The sequence below is a fragment of the Mustela erminea genome, chromosome 4, assembly GCF_009829155.1.
Source record: "Mustela erminea isolate mMusErm1 chromosome 4, mMusErm1.Pri, whole genome shotgun sequence".
Classification (NCBI taxonomy): Eukaryota; Metazoa; Chordata; class Mammalia; order Carnivora; family Mustelidae; genus Mustela; species Mustela erminea.
This window is the reverse complement of record NC_045617.1, coordinates 14,340,434-14,358,828: the sequence shown is the minus strand read 5'-3', so window position 1 is coordinate 14,358,828 and position 18,395 is coordinate 14,340,434. Positions and strand designations below refer to the sequence as shown.

The 18,395-nt window shown below is 39.6% G+C and overlaps 1 protein-coding gene across 16 annotated transcripts in view; it reads right to left on the bottom strand.

Annotated features, from left to right (window-relative positions):
• Positions 1–18,395, bottom strand: part of SYNE1 (spectrin repeat containing nuclear envelope protein 1) — a 462,745-nt gene that overhangs the window by 223,722 nt on the left and 220,628 nt on the right. For all 16 annotated transcript variants that reach the window (XM_032338689.1, XM_032338697.1, XM_032338702.1 and 13 more), the window contains 7 exons: positions 17,368–17,540; positions 14,383–14,692; positions 11,419–11,583; positions 6,530–6,886; positions 2,441–2,577; positions 2,054–2,231; positions 1,464–1,646 (listed from right to left, as the gene is read on the bottom strand). In XM_032338689.1, the coding sequence (XP_032194580.1) occupies positions 1,464–1,646; positions 2,054–2,231; positions 2,441–2,577; positions 6,530–6,886; positions 11,419–11,583; positions 14,383–14,692; positions 17,368–17,540 (1,503 nt within the window). The remainder of the gene's footprint in view (positions 1–1,463; positions 1,647–2,053; positions 2,232–2,440; positions 2,578–6,529; positions 6,887–11,418; positions 11,584–14,382; positions 14,693–17,367; positions 17,541–18,395) is intronic.

Below are 18,395 nucleotides of genomic sequence, written 5' to 3'. Positions count from 1 at the left end.
TCTCATTTCCAATCTTATTTTTTTATTCCTCCCACAAAACTCCACGTGGATGTCAAATTTCTCAAAGTCTTCCATCGTTGACACTCACACCTGGCCTTGTATATGCAGATCCTTCTGGCTGAAACACAGGTCAGCTCTGGCAAATTCAAAGAATGTTAAGCCTTCAAGGATCAATTAAAATGACATCTTTCTTGTACCGTGCCTCAGTTTCTCCAAGTGGAGTTACTTGCATCGTTCTCTGAATGACTCCCATAACCTGAATGTATCTACATTACATTGCGATCATCTCTTTATATACTATACTCTCTAGAAAGTAAACTCCCTGAGGAAAGGGAAGAGATTAACCCTTTTGTATTCCTAACATAGTGGCTGGCACGTATTGTTTTCTATTTTATTCCTAATAGAAATGAAGGAAGGAGGGAAGGAAGGAAAGAGAAAAAAGGGAAGGAAGGGAAGAAAGGCATAAAGGCAGGTGAATCCTCACCTGCCCATTCACTCCTGGACATCTCTTGGACCAGGTAATCATACAATCAACGCTAGATGTACTACCTTCAACAATCAATGCTTCAGCACTCAGGCCACATTACAGTAACTTAGATTTCTTTAAGATTATGAGTAAATTTCTAGGCAATGCACAATGGTTATCACTCTCTAGTAAATGGACGATGCCCGCCATGAGAGAACAGCGGCCATGACAAACAAGAATCACAACAGTCTTGGGCTAAGGAAGAATTAAGGGAACATACGTTTTCTCTCTCCAGATATTAATTCTCTATTATTATTCTTTCCCATCCTGAATTAATTATGGTCATCATCAAATAAAGAATCTATTCTGCCAGGAAATGTTGGGTGAAAGGGAAACAATTACTCTCCATGCCTCTAAATTTTCCTCTAAGAGAAGAGCTGATACACAAAACAGGTGATCTCACAAGAAAAAACAAACAGTTCCATCATGGCGGTAATTATGATTATAATAAATTCAACTTATGTTGTCTCTGGATAAAAGAAATTTGCATAACCATTGGCTCTTTGCATACTTAACTTCTAAAAGCCTACTGTTTGCTATCTGCATTAGTTGCCATATATTTTATCATCCATAGCATTTTGTAGTCTTACATGGATATTTCTGTTCATTCTCCTAGAACGACTTCCAGACTTGAGGGATTTCAAATGAATGACTAAGTGACATTGTTTAAGAGCAAAACCCAATCATTTCTGGTGGGATACTGCAAGCCTAGGATGACAGCCCCTACCAGGCAAGAGGCTCTCGAATTTCTCAGTGAGGTTCCTACTTCAAAAATCGAGCTGGTTCTTACAGTTGTCCGGTTACCCATTAGTATTCATAGAGGAATGACCAAAATCATTGGCAACCATATTTGGACATAAAGTCTGGTTTTAACGGACAATGATGACTACAACAACAAACCACAGAGAACTTATCCATGTGCCTGGCTATATTATACCTCTAAGGCAGATTCCTTCTGGTGGAGATTTGAATGAAAATTTTTCCAATCTTCTTTGGCGGTTGCAACTTTGGCCTGGATGCCCTCAGCTTTCTCTTTGGGCAACACAGTACTCAAAAGTTCTCCTTTCGACAGCATCGTGTTTAGCTTGTGCTGTCCATTTTCACTTTCTGACAAAAATTCCTACAAAGAAAATGGTTAAGATTAGACATAATAAAATGTTCTATGCTTTCAAATACATTGATTGTCTACTTATTTCTTGATACAAAGAGAATAAAGAAACCATTTTTATTGCATATATTAAATGACTAAGATATTGGGAATAATAATCTTATATACCTGATATGGTTATTGTGAAAATTAAATGAGAAAATCTGCTTAGGGTGCTCAGGAACAGTGCTTGTCATATAGAAGGACTTTTATTAGTTCCTACATCCCTATTAACATATAAAAATAGCATGTTTTTGGGCAAATGGACTAGTTTCTCTTCACATGCAAAATTAATTGTTTCAGGCAGGGATTTATTTGAAATTTGAGTTTCTTAAGCGCAAATTTAATATACTTATAGAAAGATCTAGAGGAACTCTTACCTGTATTTTCTGAAGACTTTCTGAAACTTCACTAATATTTTGAGGTATATCAAAACATTTGGCAGTAGTGATTTTTGCATTAACCAACCACTGCTGGAAATCCTTGAAGGCTCTTCGAAATCGCTGCTGTAAAATCTGTTCTCTATTCTGACAGCCCTTGGATGCTTGCAAACAAAGACTAACACCAGGATTTGAAATGTTTAAAGGATGGAGAAAAATGATAAAATATATATTAAAATAAAGTTTGATAGAATCAACAGTTCTTAGCGTATGCAGTCACATTTAGCAACGTAGTTAATGATCAATTTATCATGCCTTAAAATAAACACACTTCTGGCTGCTTATTTGTATAAAAATCTTTTGCAGACCAATAAGGTTCATGCTCACCAATTATATTCTTTAATCAAGCCAGAAACTCTTCCACTGTATGTACTCAGATCTCTGGAAAATCGACAAAGTTCATTCAGTTGAGATTTAAGATCTTCTGTTTTAGGCTCTGACTTTTGTAGGGCATCCAGTATCTCCTATTAGGAAATAACAAGACAGAGGAACAAACACCTAAATTGGGTAGTTTCCATAGCCTCAAACTACACGTGCATAAATCATATTATAAATTATTAGTGAGGGAAGAACCAACATAATAGATTCAGTAAATAAATGCATCCTATTTTCAGGGGACCTACTGGCTTATTTGTATCTTTTTCTAGGCATGTATAGGCACTCTAGCATCAAATGTCACCAAGTAATCAAATGCTCATGTGGTCAAATAAGTCAAAGTGGAACAAGAAAAAGGAGAGAGAAAATAACTTAATTGCTTAACACCAGTTTGATTAGGCCATTGGAAGATAGGGATATTGTTTAAAGGCAGAGAGAAATCATTTCCAAGCAAAGCGATACTCATTTTGGATTAAAAAATATATATAGCCACTGATTATTATATAGTATTACATTATATTATATAGTATTACATTATATTACATTATATTACTAAAAATAGCTTCTAGCTCATAGGTCTGATTTAACTAGCAATCCATCCATTTCATAGTTTTATTCACAAAGGCATCAAATATTTGCTAAATTTCTGCCATGAGCCAAGCATTTTTCCGAATTTCAGGACTCCCCAAAATGAATAAAGACAAGAAGGCTGAACTAGAAGAGCTCACAGTTTAACAGATGAGAGAGACACATGAATAATCACAATACCAAGACTATCTAACCCAACATAAAGTCTTGAGACTTGACAAGTACATCTCTAAAACCAAGGCCGAGATCCCCTGAGTTGGACACCGTGCTCTTACGGGACTGTCACAGGGAGAAAATGAGATCACAAATGTCAAGTGCTCACACAATTCCCGGAACACGGATAAATGTCTGCCTAGTGAAAACAGCAGGTCAACAGCACCCAAATGTTAAGTGGAACTGTATAAATAATGGTATTGCCACAGGGAGAAAAAAAATTAATTGAGGTGAGCCAAGAAGATGATTGACTACTCAGATGGGTGTTGATGTTACTCTTCATGTTCTCAGATTTTTATCTAGACATGGCCTAGATCTGTAGGAAAACCACACCTCTCAACAAGCCAGGTCTGTGTTGCATTCCTCATCCCAGTAAATGGCTCCACCGTCCTGCCACTGATCTACATCAGAAAATCAAGCTCCATGTTGGCCTTGCCAAGAAACAAGAGACAACAAGGTGCAGTCTGTTCTGTGTTAGCTCTCTTTCAGCGACTTTCCCTCTGCACTCGACTGGTCTCCCATTTGGACATCTGTCATTTCTTTCTGGAATGGCACGCTGTCCTCTCAATGTGAAACCTGTTCTCCAGGTTTCTCTTCTGTGTTTTCTTGTTCCTTGCTACTTTTGGATCCTGGGACTGTCCCTCCACCTCACCCAGCTGGTCAGTTTGTAACAGACTTCGAGACTCAGCTCAACTAGCAACTTCTCTAAGGACTCTGCCTTCTTTCCTACCTCTTCGTGAGGGCTCCTCGCTTGAGGACACACACACGCCAGCTCATCACAATCGAGCATCCCCATGGGCTGTGAACTCACTGGCCTTTCCATCTAGACTGAGATTCTGAGAGAGGGGTGGTGCTCTCTTGGTTTTAAAATTATTTATCCTAGTGTCTGGGCTAGGGGAGTCTAAGATATTTTTATTCACAAAATTCATAATAACTATAAAGTTTCTTTCTGAAACTCCAAACACTAAACTAGTAGCTATTATTTTATACTACATTGTATCTTTTATTTAAGGAAGAACTTAGAACTCTAGAAACTTGACCACATACCAAAAAAGTAAAAAAGCAAGCCAGCGAACAAATAAAAAAATCAGAGAATCAAGGTAGTCATTTATAAGGTAGATGATACCAAAGAAAAAAGCTCTGGACCAAAATTTTACACTAAATAAACTTCCATAACTTTACCACAAATTAAAGAATTTTAGTAGTCTCATTATATAAACATCAGGTTATATATTTCTGTTTCAGTTAAGTCCTAGAACTCATTTTTCCCCTTAGAGGTTATAAAGGTTAAGAAACTGGCTATATTTCAAACACTAATAACCCAATAGATATTAAGAGATGACTTTTGCAAACACCACAAACATGATTTTTGGCATCATGACTATATAGTTTATAGATGATCCATTTTAACATTTTGAAATATTTCTTGGGTATCATCACTTAATTGCAAAAGAGAAAGTAAACACTCGTGGTCTGTGACTATTACTATGATTGTCAACAATGTCAAGCCCTCCCCAACAGCAAAACGATGTTATAAGGATCCTAACAAATTCATTCTTTTGTAAAACTTTCCCTATGTGTTCACTGTAATGGAAGTTACAGTGGAACTTCCATTGGAAGTTATCTCCATTTAAACATTAATTTTTTTTTACAGCTTTGATTGAGATATAATTGACATATAACATTGTAATAAGTTTAAGGTATAGAGTGTGCTAATTTGATACATTTATATATTCCAAGATGATTACCTTCCCCCCAGCATTAGCTAACACCTCAACCCCATCACATAATTATCATTTCTTTCTTATAGTATTAACAAAAATAAGAGAAAAGCTGAGCATTGAGAGGTAATGCACTACTGTCATCAAAAGAATGAGCTCTGGAGCCAGACCTGGAAGTAGATCTGAGCAGAGCACTGTCATCCTTGAACTATCAGTAAAACTAAAAACCCACATTGACTTTTGCATTATCATGTGGATGTTTTATAGGTCTCACTAACCATTTTTACTAATAGTATCTATCCAAATAACAATGATAACACAAAATACTACTGTAACTTAAGCACCACCAAATCTTTCTTTTTAAAACTGTCCCTCACATTAATGGTAGGGAGAGGAAGAGAAATCAAATAGAGTTTAAAAATTATAACTGATTTCTTTTTTTCTATCAGAGTGAATAATACTGACCGCATGGAACAATGACCGACTTCCTTGTCTCCCTTTTACAGAATTGCTTTCTACACTTTATTCTGGTGCTTAAATCTATAAGATGGGACAGGCACCAGGAAAAAAAAAATAAGCTAGAAGCATTATAAATAAGGTAGCTCAAAGAGATAATTATAAAGTTTCATTTCATGGTGTGCCGTATTTGTTTGAAATCCTTGATTTAGAACAAGACAATGCTGGAAATACTACATGACTTTCTCACTGGCTGAAACTATTTTGAAATGATTATAACATAAATAGAAACAGAGAAGTTTACTTCACTGAAACTTCCTTTTAAGGACATCCATGGTTCCAACTGTTATAAAGCTGCAAATAACAGTGTTTTGAAGATACCATTTAACAGCAAGAGGAAGGATTTCAAGCTTCTGCTCTTTCTTCATGATCCCCTCTATGCTTTCTTACAGTCATATTCTGAAAGAGCTGCCATTAGTTTAAAAAAAAAAAAACAAAGTCTGGAAGAAAACCCGTGAGCATGACACAGGAGTTCTGTTGACGGCTTAATTCGAGCATGGCTGTCAAAACCAGCCCTAGGAGAGCTAATCAGGGTGAAAACTAATGGTTGTGCTTTAGGAGATTACCAAATGCTTCTTTTAAGCTATAACTTCGAGCATTTAATTGTTGGAAATAATTCACTGGCAGAAAACCAGCTATGACTCTCCGTCTACTTATGCCTCTGCCCACAGGCGAGTGATCGGGCTGAATGGCTGAATACAGTCTTACAGACTCTTGCACCATAAGAATGAAAGTAAAATGTCTGCACAAACCCTCCGTGTCTCCTACAGTAAATCAAAACTCCTTCCCCTCACAGCTTGTTTTACAGTAGTTTGACTCAGGAGAAAAGGAAACAAATCCGATTCAAACATTTAGGTAGGTACGTACTTATTTCTTTTTAGGTCTGAGTGGTGCATGGTTTTAGTTAGCCAGGATTTTGTGTCTTCATTTATTTTTTAGCAACAGCGAGAACCAAACAAAATTGCTCGCATAACCACCAACAGACAAGAGGAAGCCAACTTACTTGTCCCTTCTGCCAGCATTCCACTATCTCCTGATCCGTGTTCTTGCCTTCCAGGAGGGCTAACTGCTGGGTCCAGGTTGTCAGAAGGGCACTGAATTGCCCCAGCGCCTGCTCCAGGTGAGCCACCTGGCCCGAGAACTCCTGCTCCGAAAGGGCCATTTGGCTCACCAGGTCCTCCAGGCTGGTCTGCGTCCGGAGCACGCTGTCTTCCCACTGCTTCCAGTCGGCGCGCAGGGCCTGCATCTCCGCGTCCACGAGCTCACACCCACTGGCACTTGTGTTCTGTTTCACTGCCGGAGCCAGCAACTCCACTCTGCTTAGGCGGCCTGCACCGATCTCTCTGGAATCCATCAGCTCCTGTAATGGAATATCGTCATGACAACCAAGGAGGCTGTGAGTCACTGGGACTGCGAGTTTACAAATGTGTGCAGAGAGGGACCCTGTCCTGCGAGGAAGTTTTGGCCAGTGTGCCGCAAGGACTGGAATCAACTCATCCGCCCACCCCTGAGTCGGAGGGGCAGAGCGTGATCCTTCTCGGCGCTGAGGTTTGTGGCAAAATGAGCTGCAGAGTCCCACAACGTCCTGGAACAGACTAGACGGGGACCCTGGAGTCGGGCAGGGTTTGAATATGTGGAATTGTTTGGATAGTGATAGAAACATCCGCCTGTGGTGTGTTTCTCCTACAATTATGCAAATCCACGCTTCTCCCTAAGTTGACAGACAGTGACCAAGGACCGCTGCAGAATAATGCTCTGGGTCTGTGCTCCATTTCATTTTCTTCCAGAAGATGGCTTAAGTCGGTTCCATGCTCTGAGGAATCAGGCCGAGCCATGGCAACCAAAGAAGGAGCCCTCCTCAACTACAAACACTTCAGAACCTTAAATAAACATTTTTATAGTAATCAAAATGAATAAATCACAGACCTCCTCAGTCAAAAGTTCCAAGTAACTTTCAGACTACATTTATTTATTGCTATTATTTTTATTTTTAAGAAACTTGCCAGAAATTTAACAATTTAGATATAGCTTTTGGGCTCAAAGCACACCAGTGCTCTAAAGGACAAGATAAAATTCAAATATGCATTACAAATTAGGTAAAATAGTGGCATTTCTTTCTGAGAACAGACTCTTCCACTGAAATTTCTATCACTGGTGTTTATACATTTACATATCTATCACTCAAGTTAGGGTTTTGTTAGTATTAATACAAAATTATGACTTCTGTCCTCAATTAAATAGAAGGAAAAGATGGTTATTAGGGAAAAAAATTTCAAGATGAAAATTACAAATTGGGGCACCTGGGTGGCTCAGTGGGTTAAAGCCTCTGCCTTCGGCTCAGGTCATGATCCCAGGGTCCTGGGATCGAGTCCCGCATCGGGCTCTCCGCTCAGCAGGGAGCCTGCTTCCCTTCCTCTCTCTCTGCCTGCCTCTCTGCCTACCTGTGATCTCTCTCTCTGTCAAATAAATAAATACAATCTTTAAAAAAAAAAAAGAAAATTACAAATTAACGAGTACAAAAAAATAGTAACATTAAGTATGAAGCATATTATATCAAACATAATGTGTCTTAACTAATCTACAAATACTGTTCATATTTCATTAGATTTGCTTGAAATAAATATACCTTCTTATAATTACATGTAAGAGCCACATTTTAGTAAAGATCATTTAAAAGTATTGTTATATTGTAGTCCAAGAGGCAACCACATGAATCTTACACACAATTAGCATTTAATATATACACATCCACTGTTTCCTCAGCAGCAGGATTCTAAAAACCTGCCTTGTTCATCAGTGTATATAGTAAGTAGTTATTTGGTGGAAAAAATACACAGATAGATTTTTTTAAAAGAGCTATATCTAATTATTGGATTTAAATACTTATAATTTGCCTTTATGACTGATCTTAAATTTGGAGTTAAAGGATATCAATAGTGAAAAAACAGTTTCCCAAAATACTCTCTAATGCATTATCTCAGTTTTCTTTCACATGAAAATGGGACATTACAATATTTGCAGCCACAAATTCCAGTCGTCCAGATTTTGAATAAGAATGCCGTTATGGGACACCTGGGTGGCTCAGTGGGTTAAGCAGCTGCTTTCAGCTCAGGTCATGATGTCAGGGTCCTGGGATCGAGCCCCATGTGGGGCTTCCTGCTCCATGGGGAGCCTGTTTCTCCCTCTCCTTCTGCCTGCTACTCTGCCTACTTGTACTCTGTGTCTCTGTGTCAAATAAATAAAATCTTTAAAAAAATGCCATCATTTTTTAAAAAAAAAAGAATGTATTTATTTATTTGAAAGAGAGAGCGTGTGCATGCACACAGGGTGGGGGCCAGAGGGGTAAAGGGAGAAAGAGAGAGAGAGTCTCCAGCAGAGTCCACACTGAGCACAGAGCCCGATATGGGGCTCAATCTCATGACCCATGAGGTCATGAACTGAGCCGAAACCAAAAGTCAGACACTTAACTGACTGAGCCAACCACACACCCCAAGAATGTCATCACTTTAAAGTGTTTTGAAATGATTTGTATATGTATTTCCTTGTTTTGGACTTAACTATTTAAAAATATCATATGCACATACACACCCTCATACACACCTATATTTGGTTACAAAGTTGCCTGTCCTTGGTGTTGACTCTTGGGGATGAGGGGGGAAGACACCAAAAGACAGCGCATGCCCGTTGACTTCCTCGAAGGTTCCCCCTCACCCACGCACCAGCCTCCAGTAGAGCCGGAGGCGGACTTCACGTTTTCCTTCCCTAATTCCAATTTCTTCCTGCCAGCTCCTTCTCCTACGTTTCCCATATTTGCGGAAGTATTTTATAAAGTATTTCAAGAAAAAGAGTATAAAGGCTGGACAATCACTCTGGACTTTTCCCGCACTGTCATTCCATAGCCAATTAAAATCACTCATTTACCAAATCAACTGAATTCTCTTATTGAGTGTGTCCCATGGGTCAAGCATAATGCTAAAAGTTTTATGTGTATGATCTAATTTAGTTCTCGAAATCTCTCAGTGAAGCAGGGACTATTAATTTACCAATTAAGAGGCTGAAGCTTCAGGACCTCAAGTGACTTACCAAACACAGCTAGAAAAGCAGTAGAGGCTGTGGATTCCAAGAAGCAAACTGAGGGTTTTAGAAGGGAGGGTGGCGGAGGGCCGGGTTGGCCCGGTGATGGGTATGTGATGGGTATTAAGGGGGGCACGGATTGCATGGAGCACTCGGTGTTATATGTAAATAATGAATCTTCGAACACAATATCAAAAACTGATGACATACTGTATGTGACTAACATAACATAATAAAGAGTAAGAATAATAAAAAGAAAAAGAAAAGCAGTAGAGGGAGAATACAGCCATCAGGGTAGGATTCTAGATCCTAAGCTCTAAAAGTATAGTGGGCTGTCATTAGATGTAATGTATTATTTTATAAACATCAGTTTTTACATCATTGTTCTCAACTTTATTGCAGGTTCCTTGAGGGAATGCACGATGCTGGCTGAATAAATTGATAAATGGATGGATGAATAAAATATTAGTGAGAGAAAAATGGACCAAAGAAATATTTTAAAGAATCACACAGAAAATAAGAATTTCAAAGGCTGGTTTATGTGATTACCTCCTTTAAAACCTACATGGTCACTATAAGATTACTAAGCACTTAGAATAATATAATAATAATAATAATAATAAAATAAATTCTCAAAACGTAGTTATTACTATTATCATCAACTAGTATTTTTTTTTTATTTGTTATAGAGAGAGAGAGAGATACAGAGCGCAAGCACAGGCAGACAGAGTGGCAGGCTAGAGGCAGAGGGAGAAGCAGGCTCCCTGCCGAGCAAGGAGCCCGATGTGGGACTCGATCCCAGGACGCTGGGATCATGACCTGAGCCGAAGGCAGCCGCTTAACCAACTGAGCCACCCAGGCGTCCCATCAACTAGTATTTTTAAGACTTTTATATTCTGATGTCCAGGGATCAGAACACACAGTGTGAATCTTAAAGTCCTGATCACAATTACACTATTTATTCCCAACATTTCTTCATCTACTACTAAATCATTTAGGATTTCATTATTGCTTACTTTTTAAATTAAAGCCTATTATTTTCATGGGGGGATTATTGCAATTTATTATTCAAATAACTAGAAATATACTTGTAGCTCCCTCAGATATGTGAATTTCTATTTTCTAAGATGTCCTTGTGAGGAGTAAACTAGGTGATAATTTTAATGTCTTTTTTTTTTTAAGATTTTATTTATTTATTTGACAGACAGAGATCACAAGTAGGCAGAGAGGCAAAGAGAGAGAGAGGGAGGAGGAAGCAGGCTCCCTGTTGAGCCGAGAGCCTGTTGTGGGGCTCGATCCCAGGACCCTGGGATCATGACCTGAGCTGAAGGAAGAGGCTTTAACCCACTGAGCCACCCAGGCACCCCTTTTTAAATGTCTTTTAAAGCACTGCCCTCCCTTAGGTTCTTGTGCTGTTGGCTAGGAAACAGTAACATTTCCAAGTTACTGCTCAAATACCTTTAACAAAGTTATGTTATAAATTTTTCTATCACTGTGCTGGGAAACAGTGTCTGGTTCCATCAGCCCACCAAGCTGGCATATATTTCAGAGCCTCCCCAACTATGGCCATAAGCACATCTGCATGTTGAAGTATACACAGACAATGTTCCATTTTGCTCACAAGTGTAAAGTGTTTGAATTCCCTTTTTCCCCCTTGCTTATGTTTATAATTTGCGAGGTACAAGGTAACAAAGATGAACAAATAGAAAATGGGAAACATTTTAAATAACAATCCTCTCCACGGAATCTTCACCACAGGTATGTCATACTTAAGAACCAATGAAACAATGAAGTTATAATATCTGTGCATCTTCTGACCTTGATTTTAGATAATTTCTTCTGGGTGGCTGAGGAGTCTCCAGACATATCCGACCACCGGTGAAGTTCTTCCTTCGCGGAGTGGAGCCAATCCGTGAATTCCTGGACCGCGTCTAAATACATGAGGTGATCTTTCACAATCTCCTCCACTTTCCTCATCTTTTCCTAGTAGACACAGAAAAGGCTATTTTAGCAGGCATTAGTGAGAATATGAAATCAAACATCATATATTAATGATTTCAGAAGATGTCATTCCTATTATTCTTAACATGAAAAGCTTAGACTAAAAGGCTTTGAGGAAGCAACCATTTTCCTTTAAATTTACTTTAGTCTGGGTTAGAACAAAAATTTATGCTGAATGAATGTTTACTAACATCCCTCATGGATAACTGACTTGATAAGAATTATTGTAATAACTATTTTTATTATTCATGCAATAATACAGCATGTTATTACTATTTAGTATAATGTAGTTACTATGTACAGTAGTCTGCTCAGCACTTGAAATGCATTTGCTCACTTACTCCTCACAACATCCTTGGGATGTAGATGCTAGGATCACCACTATATGTAGGAAAGGGCATTTACAGTGGTTATAGAGATCAAGTAACATGTCAAAAGCCAGACATAATAAAAGACAACCGACAGAATGGGAGAAGATATTTGCAAATGACATATCAGATAAAGGGCTGGTATCCAAAATCTATAAAGAACTTAACAACTCAACACCCAAAAAACAAAAATCCAATCAAGAAATGGGCAGAGGACCTGAACAGACATTTCTGTAAAGAAGACATCCAGATGGCCAACAGACACATGAGAAAGTGCTCCACATCACTCAGCATCAGGGAAATACAAATCAAAACCACAATGAGATACCACCTCACACCAGTCAGAATGGCTAAAATTAACAAGCCAGTAAGTGACAGATGCTGGCGAGGATACAGAGAAAGGGGAACCCTCCTACACTGTTGGTGGGAATGTAAACTGGTGCAACCACTCTGGAAAACAGCATGGAGTTTCCTCAAAAAGTTGAAAATAGAGCTACCCTATGACCCAGCAATTGCACTACTGGGTATTTACCCTAAAGATACAAATGTGGTGATCTGAAGGGGCATGTGCTCCCGAATGTTTATAGCAACAATGTCCACAATAGTCAAACAATGGAAAGAACCTAAATGTCCACCAACAGATGAATGGATAAAGAAGATGTAGTATAGATACACAATGGAATACTATGCAGCCATCAAAAGAAATGGAATCTTGCTATTTGCGACAACAATGGGGAACAAGATGGTATTTTGCTGAGCTAAATAAGTGAATCAGAGAAAGATAATTATAATATGATCTCCCTGACTCACTCTGAGAGGGAAAGTGGGGGTTTGGGGAGTAGGGAAGGACAAAATGAAACAAGATGGGATCGGGAGGGAGACAAACCATAAGAGATTCTTAATCTCACAAAACAAACTGAGGGTTGCGGGGGGGGCGGTATAGGGAGAGGGTTGTTGAATTATGGACATTGGGGAGGGTATGTGCTATGGTGAGTGCTGTGAAGTGTGTAAGCCTGATGATTCATAGACCTGTACCCCTGGGGCAAATAATACATTATATGTTAATAAAAAAAATTTTTTTTTTAAATGCAGCCTTCTGGGCTCTGACTCCAGAAGTAATGAGTCAAAATCTGTACAGCAACCTACTGGTTCTTTTTTTCTTTTAATAAAGCTGTTTCATTTTTTGTTTTGTTTTGTTTGTTTGTTTTTTATTTTTGTTTTTTTTTTTTTTTTTGGTCAGAGAGAGTGAGCACAGGCAGACAGAGTGTCAGGAAGAGAGAGAGGGAGAAGCAGGCTTCCTGCTGAGCAAGGAACCCGATGTGAGACTCGATCCCAGGATGCTGGGATCATGACCTGAGCCGAAGGCAGCCGCTTAACCAACTAAGCCTCCCAGGCGTCCCTAAAATAAATCTGCTTTAACATTAGAGAACATACCCCCCCAAAAAAAGAAGAGGGACAGAGCCAGAATTCAAATTTAGGTCTTTTTGACTCCAGAGTTATAGAACTTAACCATTATCAAAATAAAAATTAAGATAAACTAATACATATGTTAAAAATTATATTACATTAATAATACAAAGAGAGTTCCCAAATGGAAACCCAGGAAAAAGACATAGTCACAAATACACAAAAGAAAAATCATGAGGAAAAGTAATGATTCAGAGAGGGAATTAAAACCAATTTTGATATTACGTAAAGGAGCCTATACCTGGAGAATAAGAATAGGAAAGGGCAGTTTATACTACAATAAGAAATGCATGAAATACACTGTACATGATTAACATCTGGGAAGTAAACAGACTTGCATTTAATACAACAAATACAAAAGGCAACAAAAGAAAAAGAACTACAAATACTGACATTTGGGGCTCAGTCTTACAAAGAAAAGAAATGGACTGACCAACACCCTAAGTGGAGAAAGATAAAAAACAAAGAGTAAAAAATAATCCCAAGATTGCAGGAAGAGAAGGATTCCTGGGCATCTAGAAGCAAGTATGATCTTCTTGTAGTAACTGTTCACTAAATGTACAAATACTTCAAGAGCAGCTGGGTCCCCTTTAATTTAACCCGTAGTGTATGTATGTGTATATATGTATGTATGTGTTTGTGTGTGTGCGTGTGCTTGTCTGTGTGTGTTTGTATTCATATATATATACATATACATATATATATATTATTATTTTTTTAATTAGAGAGACACAGAGAGGAAGGGCAGAGGGAGAGAGAGAATCTTAAGTAGCTTCCATGCCCAGTGCAGAACCCAACATGGGGCTCCATCTCAATCCTGAGATCATGACCTGAGCCCAAAATCAAGAGTCAGATGCTTACGCACTGAGCCACCCGCACGCCCTGAACCTTTTGTATTATTCCTTACCTGAACCTTGAAGATTTTTCTTCCCTATACAACACTAACCTTGGAAACAGTGATTATATCATTAAACTGTGTTTTCAGCTCCTCTTGAGCTGCTTCCTTGAAAGACTCATCCTCTGTCTTCTGGTAGAGCTCCCTGGATTTCGAGGCGAGACTCTGCAGGGCTCCGGCGTGCTCCTCCGCCTCAGACACGACGGACTGGAAGTGGTCCAGGAGGGCGAACTTCTCCTTCAGGCCGGGCTGCAGCTGCAAGGGCTGCTCTACTTTCTGATCGACCGATTCCAGCCACTGCTCCAGCTGGTGTTTCCACTCTAGGTAGTCATTCCATTTGCCAATCACAGCCTCCAAAGTGCTAGAATTAATGTCACACGTCACCAAAACAAGTTATCTTGACATCTCGACTGAAACCAAGGAGGAGAGCACTGCATCCACGTCAGCTGTCTGACTGAATGCTCTTCTGTGATGAAAACACTGCTTTTAAGGGCAGGGAGGAACACTACTCTCCAACCCACGAAAACAGCTTCTTCAAATGAAAACAAATCTATGCTGAATTTGAAGTCAGATGTTATAGTCATATAGGCTTCTAGAGGTTTGTCTGTCAAACACCAATTGACTTAAATAGACAGACAGAGTTCTGTGTTTTGTTGTTAAAAATATCAGCCCTGGGGCACCGATTAAATTTTATTTAGTATTTATCAATTCTTAATTTTCTTGGACCCAGTTTACCTTATTCAAATCAGTTGATAACTATTAACTAGAATTTAGCATTTAACGTATTCTTTTTTTTTAAAGATTTTATTTATGGGGCGCCTGGGTGGCTCAGTGGGTTAAGCCTCTGCCTTCAGCTCAGGCCATGATCTCAGGGTCCTGGGATTGAGCTCCGCATCGGGCTCTCTGCTCAGCGGGGAGCCTGCTTCCCCTCTCTCTCTGCCTGCCTCTGCCTACTTGTGATCGCTCTCTCTGTCAAATAAATAAATAAAATTAAAAAAAAAGATTTTATTTATGACAAAGAGAGACAGCGAGAGAGGGAACACAAGTGGGGGGAGTGGGAGAGGGAGAAGCAGGCTCCCCCGTGAGCCTGGAGCCCAACGCAGGGCTCGATCCAAGGACCCTGGGATCATGGCCTGAGCTGAAGGCAGCCGCTTAATGACCGAGCCACCCAGGTGCCCCTAGGGTATCTTTCTAAGTAAATAATTCTTAGATTGATTTTCAATTAAGGATATCACAGTGTTTAGTGCTTCGGAATTGAACATGTGAAGGAACAAAGGCTTCATTTATTTATAATATAAGGAACATAACCATATAAGTAATAGTCAAGTAAACCACTCTCTAGATTGTCAAGTAAAAGGCTCTCCAGACTGGAATTTTTAAAAAAAACTTCCGTTATTTATCTTTACAAACTATTCTAAACTCATACTCAGTGACCATTCTGAGTATTCCCTGCATATAATCCTATGATCCAGGAGTTAAATCTGTGGTAAATACACCTCCAGCATCCTCTCAAACTGTTCCTTTTGCATCAATAGGAACCTCAACATAAGTGCTTTAAAGTGCTATTCTTTCCTCAAAGAATTTTCCAGAAGGTACAAATCAATCTCACCTCTCCAGAATTAACCCCAGGCCCTGCACCACCCCACAGTGCTGGCTATCCTAGTAACGCAGTCTGAGTCAGTGTTTTCGGATGCACGCTACCCTAGCCTCTGAGCACTTAGGGAGCAAACACTACTTTGTTTTGATTCGTCATTTTAGCTCAATTAATTGCAGCACTGCTATTGCTCAATATGTGGCTGTCAAATTTAATTTGTTGCTGAAGAGGAAGAATCAAGGATTTGAATCTGCTTCTTTTATTCCAACATCTGAAAACCATTCACCCACACTGTTACTCACTTTTCTGGAGCTGGCCCATTGCCAAGCACGGGGAGAGTTTGTTCGAGCTCCAGTGGTCCATACCACTAGAACCACTGGATCTGAGTTTTCTTTCTTTGCAGACCACCATGAGTTATTACTGAGGTTTAAAGTCCTGCTGGCATAGGGAGTCACCACTTATGTTCCATATTTAAAGGAAACAAAACAAAACAAAGCTTCCAAAATTTTAGTTATAACCATGTTTCACTGCTTCCTTCGGAGTGGGTAATTGCAGTGTTGCTTTGTTTCGTTTTGTGATGAACTTTCATCTTTTCTTCACTTCTTTATTATGCTGTTTCTTTATTTTTATTAAGCCCACACTTCTTCAGTAACCTAACACTATATATAACTTTCAGGATATGGCTTCTGGAAGGTACTTTGGTATAATTCTGACTGCCAGGTCATTTGTCCAACCAGCCGGCCAGATTATTTGTGGATACTTGGAAAAGAGATGAAGGTAGGAGTCTCCCACTCATAAAAGTAACAGCAACACCACCACCTGGTGTAACACTCAGTCTCTTCTCTGACTGCTCAGGAGCGGCTGGTGCAGGGCTTCTCCACAGGGGCACTAGGGAACCCTGGGCAGGTTGATTGCTGTGTGAGAACGCCCCCACTTAAGACATAAGCTCTCCTGGCTGCCGTCTCTAAGTGCCAGGGATGCACCCATCACTACAACAATCAAAAACCCTGTGCACATTTCCACAGCCCCATTGCGGGTGACATAACTTCTAGCTGAGAAAAAGATTCTTACTTAAGCTCAATAGTGGCTAACAAATTAATTTCTTGAATGTTCCTCTAAAAAGGGAAAAGTTAATAAACACTTGCTTTGATGAACTGAAAGGAGGTATCTTATTGAGCCCATGTTGTGTACAAGATGCCATGAGAAATTTATGGGAGATGAAAATATTACACACCCACCCACACACAGGCACACAACAAGCAAGCAAACCAAACTGCCTTTGCTATCACAGAAAACACAATCTAGGCAAAGCCAAGCAGGTAGACAGCTAGCTAAAATAAGATGCTTGGTAACTCTACCGCAGGATACTGCACTGTTTCATCATTTTACTAAGCCACTGGGTTTTATTTAGGCGAATCAACACTGAAAATAGGCTCCCTTACCTCTGAGCGTGGACGGAGGAGCTCATGATGTCAGCCCACACGTCTTTCAGAGTCTGTAGCTGGGTCTGAATCACCTTCTGACCTTGTTTGTTGCTACTTCTCAAGGCCTGTTCCCCTTTGCCAATGGCCATATTCAACTTCACTTCTCCCTCACCCTTCATCAGGAGAATATCCTATGAAGGAGCAGTGACTACAGGTCAGTAGGAACACTAGAACCTTCTCGTGTTTTTAGGAACTGTTGTTTCCCATGAGAGTCAAGGTCGGAAATACCTTACTCATTTGATTTTTATTTATTTATGTATTTATTCATAAAGATTTTATTTATTTATTTTAGAGAAAATGTGAGCAAGGGAGAGATCGAAGCAGACTCTCTGCTCAGCAGGGAGCCCTGCACGGGGTTTGATCCCAGGACCCTGAGGTTGTGACCTGAACCGATGGCAGGTGCTTTAACCCACTGAGTCACCCAGGCGCCCCACCTTTGAAATGGAAACTCAGCAACAACAACAAAATGAAAATACAACAACAAATTCTGTACCCTACAGCAATATGATACTTTATTTAAATATTAGATATCAAGAGTCTGGGAGTCAAGGATTAACTCCCATTTAAATTCTTGGGAAACTTGGGGCCACTAACCTTGAAACTGCACACTTACTGAAAGTTGGATTCAAAGTAAAAATAAATCGTTTTGAAAATGAAGACACACCTGTCAAAAGCTTTACCATCACCGTCTAGCTAATTTCTGTCTTCCAAGGTTGCCTTCACTGACTGCAGCCTGGGCTGGTGGCCTCCCTGTGTTCGGAGGATACCCTCGTCTGCTTCAGCCATGACCCCTGACTACATGGATACTGCAAGTTACAGTTTACAGGTTAGTCTCTCCCTCTGGACTGGGAACACCTAGAAAGCCAGCAGTCCTTTTCACCTTGACGTTTCCAACAACTTGCACGGTGCTTGGTTCCACGTTTGCTGAATACTTACTAAGTGACATTAAAAATTATCTTAAAGCTATTGAAACAAAAATGTTCCTT